This window comes from Clarias gariepinus, chromosome 11, assembly GCF_024256425.1.
Source record: "Clarias gariepinus isolate MV-2021 ecotype Netherlands chromosome 11, CGAR_prim_01v2, whole genome shotgun sequence".
Taxonomy (NCBI): domain Eukaryota; kingdom Metazoa; phylum Chordata; class Actinopteri; order Siluriformes; family Clariidae; genus Clarias; species Clarias gariepinus.
In genome coordinates this window covers 23,960,789-23,977,134 of record NC_071110.1, presented here as the reverse complement: position 1 = coordinate 23,977,134, position 16,346 = coordinate 23,960,789, and the positions used below count along the sequence as shown (strand labels likewise).

Genomic DNA, 16,346 nt, shown 5'->3' with positions numbered 1-16,346 from the left:
CTGGTAACTTGAATGTTCATAAGTTGCGGACTACCTGTATAACATTTTTATTTTCTACAATAGTAGATGATTATTGCCTTGGAGTTTCACCATGAGTATGATATGTCAAATCCTGTTTCACTCATCTGTGATTATTATCATTTTTTTTTTTCTGTCCCAGGCTGGTAGGGACTCAGCAGTGGACGACAATGGACACACACAGCAACAAAAGCAGTTATACCCTAAACGTGCTAAGGCCAGACACCACCTACCAGGTAAAAGTGGTGACGCAGTGCCTCAGCAAGCAGCACAAGACCAACGAGGTGCTCACGCTGCGGACGCCAGAGGGCTGTGAGTGACGCGCCTCACCATCTCACAAACTGCAAGCCTGGAAGCAGAATAAAGTATAACTTCTGACATGTGTTTGTGTGTTTCAGTGCCTGATCCTCCTCAGGCTTTGCAGCTAAGCTGTGATAACGCCGAGGACGGCACAGTGCTGTGCTCCTGGAGTCCTCCAGCTAATGCTCACGGCTTCATCAGAGAGTACATTGTGAGTTTCATTCCTCGTTTTCACATTTTTCTTTTTTGGCCTTACTACTGTTCCTTTTATTCTGAGAGTAATAAATTAAGCAAGGTGTACACTGGGAAAGACAAAGCAAGCAAATGAACCTTTTAACTAAGAGAATAGCTTATTGAAAAACTTAGACTTTCGACAACGTTAGTGGTCTAATTATTATTATTATTATTAATAAAACATTTACTAAATTTTACATAGCTTATTGATTTTTTTTATGTAGTCTACAAATGTGATGGATGGAAATTAGGTTATGAAAAACACTCGAGTGTATATATTTAATTTAAAACTGATTAATCAAATTACAATGTGTGTGTGTGTGTGTGTGTGTGTGTGTGATGACCAGGTGGAGTACAGTGAGAAGGGCAGTTCGGAGTGGTTTTCCCAGAGAAGTTCAAGCACCAGAACTGAGGTTAAGAGTTTGCAGGCCAGCACCCTCTACAGGTTCAGGGTAAGAATCAGCTCAGTGACCAAGACTTTAAATCATGCTGTGTACAAGGTGAACACAGCGCCCCCAACACACACACACACACACACACACACACACACACACACACACACACACACACACACAAACAAACAAACACTAAATTTCAGCTCGTTGTCTGAACTAGCAGGTCCTTCTACGTTTACAGTGTGACGAGCACCGTGTCAACTTTTATATTAGTGGATATCTCTACTGGCTCTACGTTAATATTCAGACATGACATTTGCTTCAAAAGTGCAGATGTTTAATTCCAGAACGTTGCACGAATTATTTAAGTTCACTATAGTGTTACTGTACGAGTGGCCACACAGCCCATAGCTTTTTTATGAGGTTTACAAGCTCTGACACAGGAAAAAGACATCCCGTCTATGGGACAGTGGTAGCTCAGTGCTTAACACGTTGGACTACTGATCCAAAGTGCATAAGCTTTACCGAGATTTTTGGCCATAATCGAGTGTAGTATCTGTTCTTATCGATTTAATATCTGATACGTCCCCCATACGTGGACCGTGCATTAAATGGATTTTTAGACTAAAGAGCTAAAACCTAGTATTGCAGTATCTCCAAGAACAGTGTATTCTTTTTATGGGGGGTGTTAAGGCTCTTCGTTACTGATCGGAAGGTTGGCAGTTCTGTTGGCCACTGTCGGGCCCTTAACCCGCTGCTCCAGGGGCACCGTAAAATGGTTTACCCTCCGCTCTGACCCCTGGTATCCACAGTGTGAACAATGTACATTAAATTCGAGCACTGTCAAAATGACATTGCTTTTGCTTTGATCCTCAAATGCTCACTAAATGAAATAAATGCATTTTTTTGGATAAGGACGTCTACCAAATGCCATATACGTTTATCAGCTATAACATCAACACCACCACCAGGGAATTGGAGAACATTGATTATCAATCACATACCAAAAAAAATGGTGAAAGGATCATAAGCATCATAAATGGCCCATCTAAACCCAAGTGGCCCAAAGTAATGTAAAGCCAATGCAGATGGAAAAGGTATCAGAACACCCAGTGCATCACAGTCTGCTACCTACGGCGCCCAGCAGACAAAAAGTTCAAGGTTGTTGAACTGGCCTTCAAATTCTACAGCTTCCAATCCGATTGAGCACGCGTGGGATGCATGCACGCGTGGGATGCACACCCCCAGACGTCCTACAGAGCCACGCCCTGGAGGCACAAGGGAACCTAAAACCTAGGGTTTTTGTAATGTTAATGACTGATTGCTGTTCTATAAATGCAGCCATGATTTTTATTTATTTTTATTTCTTCCATTTTACACATGCAGTGTGCAGAGAAGGGAAATCACATTGTTGCACCTTGAAAAATATGACGCTACAAAGATACTATCAATACCCAACTATAAGTCTCTCTCTCTCTCTCTCTCTCTCTCTCTCTCTCTCTCTCTCTCTCAGGTTGCTGCAGTCACCAGCAGAGGAGTAGGCAACTGGACAGAAATCAAATCCATCACTCCTCAGAAAGGTAATCTACTACAGATTTTAACTTTGAAATCTTTGTGTAGTCCTACAAAAATACCAGCTTCAATAACAACCACTCATTCTCCCTCATTTTGCTTTCAATGTGAATAATTTGAAATTAAAGCAGACATTTCGCTTGCTGCTTGTAGTGCGTTGCGAATGTGAACAGATTTGTTCCTGTTTTAATTTTAGCTTTGGCTTCTCCGGTTACAAACATCATAAGCATCGCAGACGACACGGCGAAACTTGCCATCAGCTCTGGCTATAAGGTGAGCAAACGTGGTTGTTCCTTGGTACTTTGTTCTACATTATTTAAGTCCTTTCCTTTTTAACCCTTGTCTTTATTGTTTTCCCAGGCTGAATACTATGTGGTGGTGCTGTCTTGGGTTTTCGATAAGCATGTGAAAGAAAACCGGAACTATACAGTTCGAGATACTCTTACAGGTACAGCCGGTGATCCTACCATAACCTTAATGCTAATACTGACTCCATCATGTTCATTCTGGGTTATTGATTGCTTTCGAGTTGTCCATTTTTCTCCAAAACACGAAAAAAAATTGTGTTTATACATATACCAATCTCTTCTGTGTGTGAGGTGAGTGTGTGTGCACTGTCTCATGTCTAGTGTTTCTCGTACAGGCTTCTGATCAGCTGTGACTCTGAACAGGATAAACAGATAACTGAAGATGAATGAACGAGTGCCAATTTCTTGTGTGTGACTTCACTAATATAGAAATTCATCATTTATTGATAGCCTTATTGACGGTAATGAATTACACATAGAACAGCGGTTTATCCAAGGCTTCCGGTTCTGCTGTTCATCAAGCCTTACACAAGCGCAGTCAAGTGTGTTTGGTATTGAACAAGCTGTGCATGACACACCCTCTGGGGCATAAAGACACATTTTAAAACAGTATAGTGCAAAAGTTGTGATCCAGGCCCCAATTTCTTTTTATTATATTATATAAAATTAAATGAATGAAATGGGAACAAACATTTTACACAGACAGGCTACAAAGTGCCTAAAGATACAATCAAAAAATTGCTTGTTTACTGTATGTAAAAACCTCAGCAGCAACCTCATTTCCCCTCTCGTCTGTTCCAACCACTCAGCATTTACCATCATCAGTATAGTGTAAATGATGAACCACTGGCCAAATCACCTGCACCTGTTTCTCACTGGTGTATAGGTTAGGCTAGATATGTATATATATTTTTTTAAATATTTGCTTGAAAACATCCCTCCAAAATCGGTCAGATACAGGGAATGGACTAAAAAATAAAATCCAAAAAACGTCTTTTAGAAACCCTGGAGAACTATTCAAGTCATTTAAATATACAATGTGTTAAGTACTCTGTATACGCCTGTTTCTCACCTACCATGCGGAAGGCCCGGGATCGATTCCCACCCAATGCCCAAACCCCAGCCACTGGACGCGGTGCCAGTCCCAAGCCCGGATAAAATAAGAGGGGTTGCATCAGAGGGGGGGAGATGGTGTAAAACCTGTGCCAAATGTTGTCTGGACCAGTCGGTCTTGGGTCAAAAATTATTAATGCCCCTAGTTTGAATGAGTGTATGGAAGTGCATAGGGTTCCCTGTGGGAAAAAAATGGGATTCCTTTCAGGACGTATTCCTCCATCATGCTCAGTGTACTCAGGAAAGAGCTTTAGATACTATGCAGACTACTGAGATAAAATGACAGAATGAATGAAGCATACAGGATACTTCTCACCCTGCACTGATTAGTCTCAGCGCACAGCCCCTGACAGACCTTAATTTAGTTCTTTCTCTCTCTTTTAAAAAAAAGTGTGTGTATGTAGAGAGAGAGAAATATATATATATATATAGATAGATAGATAGATAGATAGATAGATAGATAGATAGATAGATAGATATAGATGTATATTAATGTGATGGTTATGTCAAACAGCCACTAATCTGACAGCGGGGACAGAGTATGAGGTGGCTGTGTGGGCACATACCACTGTTGGAGACAGTCCCACTGCTCTGTCACGCCTCAAGACAACAGGAACACAGCCAGGACAACCTCTGCTCAAAGCCCGGGCGCTCAATCAAACCGCTGTGGACTGCAGCTGGACTGGACCCCAGGCACAGGTATAGTATATACACACTTACACATTTTCGCACACACACACACACACACACACACACACACACACACACGGTCCCTGTAAAGCCGGTCCTTTGACCTAATTAATAATATGCTAAACTTAAACCTAACCTTTACCTCAGTAAATTAAAAAAGAAAACTTTTTTTAATATAAAATATAAATAAAAAATGCACACATCAGAAGAGGAGGCTATTCCTATCCTTGCTGGCAGGGAGACATTTGGTCGCCATCAAGATTTAAAACATGCCCATAGGCGCACACACACACACACACACACACACACACACACACACACACACACACACACACACACAAAAAATGTTGGCGGTTTGTTTTGCTTAGAGCCGAATATTTTATAGAAATGTCTACATCTCTCTGTCACATGGAGCTTATAGAATCCGTTTTTAAGCTTTTCATATATTGGTGGATAGAAAAAAATTCCGGGGTATGAGGCGATTCACATAAAACAGCTTTCACATAATCCTCAGTTAAAAAAAAAAAAGATCTTTTTTATGAGATGCTGTTTTTCATTGCGCTAAGCTCAGCAGTAAGAACAGCAAAAAAAAAAAATGAAATAAAAAATCTGAGAAGCCTCGAGGTTGTCCAGAGTTCACAGGTTTTGCTCGGCTCTCTACAAGCGTATCTCTGCAGCCAGACTTCTGCATGCTTAATACTGTAAAACAGTAAGAAAGAGTAGTGAAGCTATAGAACGGTTAATTTTTTTTTATTCTTGTTGTTGCTTATTTGTAGTTTTCACTTTCTTTCCCACATGATATTTAAACAGGTGATCAAATGCACATCTTCAAAAGAAACCATGTAAACATAGACATCGCTGAGAACTGTGATAAACAGCTTCCCAGCACTGGCTTTGGCTTTTTCTTCGCAGTCACATGATGACCCTTAATAAAAAACAAGCTAAAAGCAGCGTCAGCATTGGCAATAGACCATGTTTATAATTCTTCATGATTCCTACATTATTTATTATTAGGATAATCACCATTTAATAAAACAACAGCCAATATATCTAAAGATATCCCTATTCAAGTCATGGGATTTTATTATTATTATTTTTTTAAGATCTGCCAAAAGCAAGTACGTCTCTTCCCGCTTCAATCGGCGCTTGTTATTTGGCTAGGGAGATATTCAGAGCTAGTAACTATGACAGTATTAAAAGAAACATAGTGATGTATGTGTATGGTTGTGTGGGAAAACCTGTCAGATTCTGGGAAAGATAAAATAAAACCCCCAGATAAATCAGGTTTTGTCCAACATGCATTGCAAAAACGAGTGCTTGTGCTTTTAAATTAACTGATCCCGGTTGTTCAAATCACACATGTTGGTAGAGTAACTCTTTCTGCATACAAAGGTACTATTATTTAGGTATAACAGTTCCTAATTTCCTCAAAAGCAGAATAGCATGTTGAATGACATGAAATGCATAAAAAATATTGAAAAATTTTTTTTTCTGCATTTTAATTTGATTACTGGGGGATTTTATCAATCTTATAGGTATTTATAATACCTAAATTATAGGAAATTTCAATATCACAGCCTGAATTAGTGAGGTTGAAAAATATCGATAGAACTTTTAAGAACAAATATATTTCTGAACAGCAGGTTTTTCAAAAATATGCAGCCACGTGTGATTTTCATGAAAGAAGAGTGCAGTGATAGCTGTTTTTTTTTTTTTTTTTTTTTTTTTTTTAAAAGGTTATGATTTTTTCATTTTGTAGTAATGACGGTTTGTATATGTTTGTAGATATACGGCGTGTTCTATGCCACATCCTTCTTGGATCTTTACCGCCGGCCGCGCAGTGTGAACAGCACCAGCACCAGCATAACCGTCACCGTGGAGAGCGATGAGCAGTATCTCTTCCTTGTATGACAGTACCCAAACCTTTCCTTTACTTACTAAGTTTATCAAGCTTGAAACAGTATGTCACATGTACAGAGGTGTTGATTAGTGTTTATTTTGCAGGTGCGGGTGATCGTACCATATCTGGGGCCTCCGTCAGAATCAGCTGTAGTGAAAATGATCCCTAATGAAAGGCTTCCTCCACGCAACCTGCATAAAGTCCTAGTGGATAAAACCCAGGCTACGCTGAAATGGCAGCCACCGTACGACTCCCCCAGCTCCCCTCTGGTAAGTGCACCTGTATCTGCTGGTCTGTTGATTTTGACATCGAAGGGCTCCAAATTGTCCTTGGCGTGTAGCGTCATAGCAGCATGTGTGGTTGTGTGCAGACGTATGTGGTGCATTTGAGGGACACGGTGCGGAAGACAGAGCGTGATTATAAAGTCACCACTCAGAACAACACAGTGGAGTACAGCCTCAAGGGACTGGAGCCTGGCGGTCGCTACAGTATCACTGTCCGCCTCCGCAACATGACCAAGGAGGCCAGCTACACGCTTAACACAGGTGAACAACAAACCTTGCACAAAAACCCAACACAGATCTCATTCATTTCATTTAGAACCATGCATATTATTCAACACCAACAAAACCCAGTGTGGAACTCAATAGCTATTCTACTACAGCTCCAAATATCTCTCAATGGCCATTAAAGCCCAGTGTGGCTCTTAATCCCTACTGAAACCCAACATGCCTCTCACGGCCCATTAGAACAGGGCATTGAACGAAACGCAGCAATCCTCTCAATGCACGTTAGAGTCTCTCAGTCTCTACATGTCTCTCAGTGCCCATCAACACCATAAATGACAATCAGAAAGAGCCCAAGACACCACTGCGTCTCCGATCCCAATGTGGCCCCCAGAACCCATAATATCTCAACCTAACTCTCAGTTTTTGAGAGAACCCAGGATGCATTTTAATAGCCATAATAGCAAATACCAGCTTTCATCTTCTAATCCAGCTCTTAATTACACATTAAAGTCCACTAGAGGACATGGTTCTCATGCCTGATATACAGTAGCTCTCAATCCAATGCAAATCCCAATGTATCATAGTGTCTAATTATTAACCCCATCAACTTGGGTACCAAGCTCTTAAAATCTATTGAACTTAATAAGTGTAGGGGAAGTGGGACCAGGACGTGTAGGTGGTTCACTTTAACTGTTAATCATTTAAAAAAGAAAAAAAATACATTTGCTCTCATGAAATAATCAGTCTCATAAAATGTTTCACCATATAATATTCTGGAATAATTGGAAACTCTGACTTAATTCAGGCCAAAATGATTAACTCAGGAAGCAGCAGTTTGACCTCTGAATGGTTAGTTTGAACAGTTTGGCTATTCGCAGGTCAGTGGTACCTCGGCATACAAATAAATCTGTTCCTAAGGCAAGTTCCTAAGTGAAAATTTCATATTGTGAAACACATTTTCCCATAAGAAATAATGTAAATGCAGATAATCCATTCCAGCCACCCAGAAATATTACCGATATTACCAATTTTCAACACTATAATTATATTTTAGCATATAAAAGCAATCAAAACATTTAGAAAAGACATGAAAATTAAGTTAAATATATATATAAAAAAAGACATTAAACCTCACTTAACCTTAATTTATATTTCATCCTCACAGCAGCTACTTTAAAAACTAAACTAAAAGTAACTCAGTTTTCCACTTGATCTCCTTATTGATAACGTTGCAGAGCCACATAATGGGTTTTTATAAAGCTGACAATAATTTATATTAATTGTGTAGTTTATATAATGTATTGCTTCATCAGTTATATTTCGGTGTTTTTACTCTCGCAAGACTTTCTCTCCAAATCACGAATGGAGTCCTGGTATGGGAAGCCGATACAATACTCCTGCACCCTAACACGCATACACTCACACAGTATACAAGACATGGGACTATAAATCCATTCACATACACAGAAAAATAGTTTGTATATAGTGGTAAAACATTTTATTATTTTATTTAGTATGTCTGTTTTGTTAAAGGTATATTTAGGGCCCATGCACTATAGGGTGCGCAGGACACTCTTGTTTTCCTTAGGATTTTTTTCCCCCCAACCTTTTAAAAATTGGCAGACAGGTTGGAATCTGCGCAGGGTAATCTGGATGGCACAGGGTGCTTGGGCCCGCTCATCATTGCTTGCAACCATATTGAGTGTTTTTTTTTTTTTGACTGGCTACCAGAAAGTACTGGAAGTACATGTGACCGGCTTGATCACTCGTATGTTGAAACTGCTTTGCGCGGCGAGGCAAAATCCAGCCAACATTTCGTTTCCCGAGTCAAAAATTCCCAAGTCGGGCTGTTGGTATGCCGAGGATTCACTTTATTAGTGTAACAACCAAGACGAAGCATTACAATCAAATGTGATGTATTTAACGAGAAACACTAATCAGCCAGCTGCTTAGGGAAAAAAATGTGTGAGAGAAGGAAAAAGAGAGCGAGAGAGAGAGAGTGTATGGTGTGCGCATCTGTGTTGGATGAGTGGGTGCATGCAAGAGTGCATGAACGATCGAACGTTCTGCCCTAAAGCTAGTGTAGAAGTGCAGATTCTCACTTAGCAGTTAAAAGAGAACTTTAAGAAGAACTAAATAATAGCCAATTACATAGTTCATTAATAGGTGCTAAAGGGATGCATTGAGACGAGGTGTCCACTTGTGTACGGTTTATGGATAGATGTGCCATAATCCGGCTGTGAATAGATGATGACAAGGCCCGAGTGTGAGACAAAGACTGCTGTTAGAGCTGTGCTGAATCCTAGCCTACGCATCATGCAGCGAGCAGTTTGAGACAGCTGAGATTTCCTTTACTTGTGGTTCATCTGTGAGAAGATTTAAGCCAGGTTCTTTTGATAATTTGCTGATGTGACAGGTACCTTTATAATATTGTTTATCCCATATTGGTAGCAGAAACTACAAGGGACGTTCAAGTCATACCGGGACTTTTGATTGTGTAAAATATGTAACCGAACACAGGTATGAGAGTAAAATCTAGCCTTATTTTGCTATAAAGTCCCTGCTACACTAATGCACTCATCCCAGCGTTTCACTAGTGCTTGGATACCATCAAGGTAAACCGTTTTCTCAGTATCACGGAATCATGATCAGACTTTCCGCTTCATGTTTGAAACTCCTTTAATGGCCCAAACAACCAGGAAACCACTTGAAGCGAGGTCAGGAAAGGTCAGGACTATATGGCGGTTGCGGCAGGATGTCCCAGCCGAGTAGCTGTAAAGTGCAAGTTATGTTGGTAAACGATTATGTGTAGAGATGCGTCTCTTCTGCAAGATATAAACAAGTTATCCGTCAAAGTGGACCCTGAGCCCTCTCGGCCAGGATCGTCATACGGCCTTCTTTAAAATACTTGTAAAATTCAAATGTTTTCCTTTATGGTGTCGAGTACCATTACTGTACTGTACTTAAAGTCTTCTATGAATATCAGAAGAAACTTCATCCCAAGTCCCGGTTTGTCTAGAACGCCCCTCGTAAATCTTTTGACAGCAACTGTAAAAGTAATGTAAGCTGGCATTAGAACTCATAAACATCCGTTAATATCAGCCTCCTGTCTCTTCTACAGTTCCTCTACCTGCACCAGATGCTCTCAAGATCCTTACGGAGCAAGACCACGTGTTCCTCTTTTGGAAGAGTTTGGCGGTCAAGGAGCGGATTTTCAACGAGAGTCGTGTACGAACTCTCCCCTCACCTACCATACACACCCTACACACTACAATCTCCCTGCAGACTCCTCTCTCCGGCAATGCTAACATTATTTCTGTGTCCGTGATCCACAGGGCTACGAAGTGTCCGTGTATGACAGCGTAAGTAACTCCACCATGTCGTTAGGAAACACCACAGAGACCTTCTTCAGGATCAGCAATCTGCTGGTGGGCCACAACTATACATTCTCAGTGCGGGCTTGCTGTTTGGTGAACGGCCAGCTCTGTGGCGAAGCCGCCGTGTTGCTGTACGATGAGCTTGGAACTTCAGGAGCAGGTACACACTTCCATACACATACACACAAACACACCATCCCTGTTTTTGCTGCTTCTTATTACAGTTTGCCATAATGTAGGTTTCAGGATGAACTGTTGAACTTGTAAATGAGCTTAGTAAGAAGTTGGATTCTCTCGACGAAGCATAGCTTGAAAAGATGCCTTGTACGCCTTTGACACGAAAATACAATGTAAAGCATAACAATCCACTTGACTAAATCTGTCCCCTTTCCCCACACTTGGAAAAACTAAAACAGTAATCGCAGTAGAACTGCAGTTCGTTCATATCTGCTAAAGTTCGCAACTGAAATATTCGTATGTCGGGGATGCGATGGCCAAAAATTTTACTGAAACAATATCACAACCTGGTCTGTGCTGGGCCGCAACCTGAACCGCAAAAGTAGTTAAAATTCAGCTTAGTGATTCACTGATTGTTTTGTGTGTTTACTTGCGTGTCTAAGCATTAGGGTAATGACTGTGTGTACACTATATGTACACATATACTGTTGACACAAGCACTGTTGAATGGAATAGAGGCAGTGCTTAACTAATCGATGTGCATGTTGCAGGTCCCAATGACGCAGCTGCGCATTCAGGGCATTCGGGTGACACGGCAGCCGTGGTGGTTCCGGTGCTGTTCGTGCTGCTGCTGTGTGTGTGCGGAGGTCTTGTGGCTCTGTACGTGCGGCATCGCCGCCTGCAGCACAGCTTCACCGCCTTCGCCAACAGCCACTACAACTCGCGCCTTGGCTCGGCTATCTTCTCCTCAGGAGACGAGCTCGGTAAGGATGGTGCACACTCTGCTTCGACTCGCTCACTCTGTCTCTCACACACACACAAGACGTTTTACATTTTACCTTGTTAGGCATTCAGACATTTGTCCTGAATTTTACAATGTGGTGTTTGTTCTTGGTCCAAAAGGAGACGATGACGAAGACGACCCCATGATTGGCGGCTTCGCAGACGATGTTCCCATGGTGATAGCATAGTCGCATACTTCGGAGCCACTATGCCCTTTTCCTCCGACTCACCCTCCCCTCTTCTTCTGTTAGTCACACCTCCTTTTACACGTGTATCCCTGCAGTATACCTTCACCCTGACCGGCTGATTCCACCACGCCCACCTCAATTCCCCCCCCAATAATCTGGGATTTCAGGATACAAACGAAGAAAAGGAAAAAAAAACAAGAGATATTTTTTAGGGAAAAAAAACTACGATGCACTTTTTCGGATGCGTAATAGCTTATTTTTATATACATAATATATCGTTTGTGGGTGATGGACTTAAGAAGAGGAAACAAAAAAATCGGAGCAGAAGCAAGCTGTGAAGAGGTTTGTCAGCTGGGCTCATGGACAGGGAAAAGACCCTACAGTCCCACCAAATCACAAACACACTGGAGCGTTGCATTCGCTTAAGAAGCCTGAATAAGCACCTATCAACTATCCACATAAACATACAAATTTGAGGAAAAAAAGCAAAACAAAATATATAAATATATATAGATATCAATGTGCAAATGAAAAAAATGGACCTTGTGTATGGCATTTTTTAAAAGGAGAGTGGTACTTAGGCTGTTGACAGAGTTGCACAGAAATCGATTGTTCTATATTCTTTTATCGTGTCACTTTGTCAGTAGACGTGTATATTTGGCCCACGGTACATTGTTAACATTTTGATGTTCTTCAGATCTACTCTTTTTTTTTTTTTTTTTTTTTTAACGTGTCTACATATCGCTTCAGCGCCTGTATAGATATGTTCTTTCTGCTTGTGGAAAATGTGAACTCACCTTGTGTTTTACAATATAAATTTTTTTCCTCACCCTTCAGGCATAATAGAATGCTGTAAGGCTTTGAAGAACGATTCATACATTTATTGTTATTTTTTATTTTTTAGAAATGTTCCTCACTTTTTGGGAATGTTTTAGTCTCCAAAGCTGACATAAGTGCTTGCTTGCTTAAAAAAACAAACAAACAAAAAAAACTGTAAACCTCCCTGAAATTTGATATGGAGCTTTTTCCACAGTGGCACTGATTTCTATTAAAATTGTTTTAATTTTTTTTGTTTTTGTTTATTTTTTTTATTTATTTTTTTTTATTTTTTTGTTTTTTTTTTGGGTCACGTTGAAATATCTTAAGTAATGGTGAAACTTTTACAATGTTCCCATTAGCTGTCATTTTAAAAGTCTTTTGATGTTCTCAGGGAAGTGTGTGTGTGTGTGTGTGTGTGTGTGTGTTAGGGCATGGTACCAGTGTTATCAGCCTGTGTAAATGGTTAGGGTGTTGTTTTTTTTGTTTCTCTCTCTCTCTCTCTCTGAGGCGGTCATTCAGCACAGCAGCTTTGTCTCTACACATCATTCAGGACTTTGTTACATCTTGTGCCAAATGTACAAGAAGGCAGAGAGAATATTACAGCATTTTAGCTTGACTGGGATTATTTTGGAATCAAAAAACATGTTGAATCTCATCGATGTCGGGTATTGCTTGCAAGCTTTGTTCATGAATGTATTTTTTTTTAAATGTATTATTTGAGTAAACGTTGAAAGCAATCACACTGATTACAGAGCCCACCTTTATTTCTCCCAAATTCCGACCTGTTCATTTTCATGTGGCAGTCAGTACGAGTGGGCTGATTTATCCGTTTACGTCATGTCTGCCTTCTGTACTTACAATAACTCAGCTGTGATTTCACTTCTTCTTTTTCTTCTTCTTCTTCAACTCCTACCATGTTTTGTGAAGTACGTGTAACCCCGACTGCACTGTTTTCTGTCTCGCCAGTAGACATGACTGCACAGATACACTTTCAGAATCCTATCGAATTTTCAGTTCCTAACTCTTCCACACGCGCTTTATTATAAACAGTTAGACTTGTGTGGTCATGTCTAGTCCATGGGGAAAAAAAGCCCAAACTACACATAATACATAGCTGCCTGCAACTTAGTGTCAGCTGTATTGTGTTTCACCCAAGCACCAGGACGAATTCTGAGCCACCGGTCCCTTCAAAAACCATATTTGTCCTCATCACTTAGTAAGTCTTTGTGATTATGTGTGAAATTTGCAATGTTGAAACCCACTGTTTTTTTTTTTTTTGTGTGAAATAGGATGCTTATGTATGCACAGTAAAGACATCCGGCACAGCCATGTTTGGATTTGATTTGATTTGATTCTGTTTGCCTGTGGAGGGTTTTGCGGACATGAATCTTGTGAAGAGGTACCTTCAAAGGTGTTTTAAGAACCACTTATGCTCAAATAAACACTTTAAAACTGTCGAAACCGGCTCCTCTTGCTCTCAATATGCTTACGTTATTATTTTTTTCCCGTCAAAGCTGCTTCGTTTCAACATTTCTAGGCTGCGTCCCAAACCGTATAGTACTCCACCGAATAGTATGTCCAACTCCAGTTTGCGGTGGTGTAGTATTTTGACGTGCTATTTAGTTATATAGTATGTGGTTTGGGAGGTAGCCTGAAGGCTTTACCCTCGAGGAGTCTGGGGGGCACAATTAAGAAATCGAGGGTCATGCAAATTTAGAAAAAATAAGCAGAGAGGGGTGCTGGATAGGAATAAATAAGAGGAAATGCAGCTGTTATTTGTTTCAGCTCATGTTCCTTGTGTTTATTCATGAGGTGGTGCTGCTTTTGGGCTGCAGTTGGACATGTTTACAGAAGGCCAGCCTCCTCCTCCTCCACTACAGCCTGTTTCCCAGCTCTGTTTGTTTAAACTCGCCTGCCTTTATTTATTCTCACATGTCACACTCCCACCCGCAGCCCAGACATGGTGGCAGTATGTTAGTAAGACTGTAGCGAGTAGGACGCTTGATGGCTGTCACACCGCCATAGCTGAACTGATGGAGACGTGTCAATCAACAGAGCGCTGTAGATCCTGTAATAAATATCCTGTAACATATACTCTTTATAACGGGGGGAAGTGCAGAAATATACAGAAGTGCAGAAGGTTAACCCGGGCTTGAATGCAACTGAAATCAGCCCCTTGTGACATCCATCTAATAAAGTATCGCAAATCAGTTAAACAGGAGACATGAAACTGTTCTTTGTTTTTCTTTTACAGTAAGATTGTTGTTTGTTTAGTAAGAAAAACCTAATTATGCACATCCCCTTCAGATGCAAATGAACCTCGTCTGTTAAAACACTCCAAAGCTGAGGGAACCAGCAGAGGTCTCTGATGAGTTTGGCTGTGTCTACAGTACATGTTCACCTTTCCCAGCTGCAGCTTCGCTGTTGGTGGGAAAAGCAGCTCGGTAACAGCATGCAGTGAAAACCGTCATTAGAAACATCTTTTAAAGAGAAAATCCCACTGCTCATAAAATAAAAAAATCATGCCTACTTAAACAAACCAGGCATAACATTGAGTTCGTCCCTCTTGTGCTACCAAAACAGCCCTGATGCGTATAGAGGTTTGGACTCCAGATCTCTGAAGGTATGTTTTGCACCAAGCCATCAGTAGTGGATATCCTGCCGAAAAAGGCCACTGCCATCAGCGAATGCTGTTTCAATGAAGGGTGTACATGTTTAGGGATGTGTGCTACATGTCAAAGTACAGTTACATCCACATGCTTTCCAGCAAAATATTGCCTTATAGTCCTTCCTAATGCCATCTCTTTCCCAGGTAAGCAATGCACACACATGCGGCCAGTCACATGGATGTAAAATAAAACATTCATTCCAGGGTCAAATATCTAAATATGGATGCTTTGTGGTCCCAAGGGAACTTCAGGAGAAAATGGAAGAAGGTAGATCAGGCTACCTTCTTCCATTGCTCTTTGGTCCAGTTTTGATGCTCATGTACCCACTGTTGGAGATTTTGCCAGTACACATGGGTCAGAATGGACAACCTGACCGGTCTACAGATACAGTAAGTTCATCAGTAGTTTGAGCTACACTAGTTCCTCTATTGGATCACACACGGACCTTCCCACCTGCATCAGTGAACCTTCCCCGTGCATGACGCTGATGCTGGTTAACCAGTTTTCTTTCCTTGGACCAGTTTCGGTAGATTCTGATCACTGCAGATCTCACAAGAGCTGCAGTTTTGGAGTTGCTCTGACCCAGTCGTTTAGCCATCACAGTTCGGCTTTTGTCAAAATTGCTCAAATCCTTACTCTTGCACTATTTTTTTTGCTTCCAACACATCAACTTAAGGTATAAAATATTGCCTAATAGATCCCACCCACTTCCAGGTGCCATTATATTGCGCTTATCATAATGGTCATAATGTTATGACTGGTTGTTTCTTTTTTAGTAGTTTTTCAGACTTGAGTAACTATTACCACATTGTAGCCTATTTTCCATAACAACACTGAAGCACACTAATCGAATAAATACATACATAACTTTTTTTTATAAATCCAAGCCATAGCTCCAACAGAGAGCTCTTAGTATGTGATGATTGTATGAGCTAAGAAAGGCTGTTTTGAATTCATGGTAGTATGAAATAGTGTTCCACAATATGAGTATTTATGTTTATTCGATATGACAATGACAAAAAATCTAATCAAAATGAAGATGGAAATTTGAACCATCCAGAAACAATTATCACTCTAGCATTACCTTACGATGCTCCACTTACTGATCACACACCTGTTACTCATTTCTATTCATCAGACTCGGAACACACATGCAGTACACTCACATTTGTGCACTTATCTAATCAGCCAACCATGTGGGAACAGCACAAATCATCATACATAAATTTATAAACGTACAGGTCAAGAGCACCAGTTGCTGTTCACATTAAACATTAGCATGTTGAAAAAGTGA

The 16,346-nt window shown here is 40.6% G+C and overlaps 1 protein-coding gene and 1 pseudogene across 1 annotated transcript in view; both read left to right on the top strand.

Annotated features, from left to right (window-relative positions):
• sorl1 (sortilin-related receptor, L(DLR class) A repeats containing) overlaps positions 1-13,844 on the top strand; it is an 86,898-nt gene extending 73,054 nt beyond the window's left edge. Inside the window, exons 35-48 of the mRNA XM_053507264.1 lie at positions 161-330; positions 417-529; positions 900-1,004; positions 2,461-2,527; positions 2,716-2,792; positions 2,880-2,967; positions 4,455-4,639; positions 6,416-6,535; positions 6,635-6,799; positions 6,901-7,075; positions 10,161-10,267; positions 10,375-10,576; positions 11,145-11,357; positions 11,497-13,844. Of these exons, the coding sequence (XP_053363239.1) occupies positions 161-330; positions 417-529; positions 900-1,004; positions 2,461-2,527; positions 2,716-2,792; positions 2,880-2,967; positions 4,455-4,639; positions 6,416-6,535; positions 6,635-6,799; positions 6,901-7,075; positions 10,161-10,267; positions 10,375-10,576; positions 11,145-11,357; positions 11,497-11,564 (1,855 nt within the window). The 3' untranslated portion in view covers positions 11,565-13,844. The remainder of the gene's footprint in view (positions 1-160; positions 331-416; positions 530-899; positions 1,005-2,460; positions 2,528-2,715; positions 2,793-2,879; positions 2,968-4,454; positions 4,640-6,415; positions 6,536-6,634; positions 6,800-6,900; positions 7,076-10,160; positions 10,268-10,374; positions 10,577-11,144; positions 11,358-11,496) is intronic.
• On the top strand, positions 1,463-1,623 carry LOC128533745 (uncharacterized; annotated as a pseudogene).
• Positions 13,845-16,346: the final 2,502 nt, after the last annotated feature.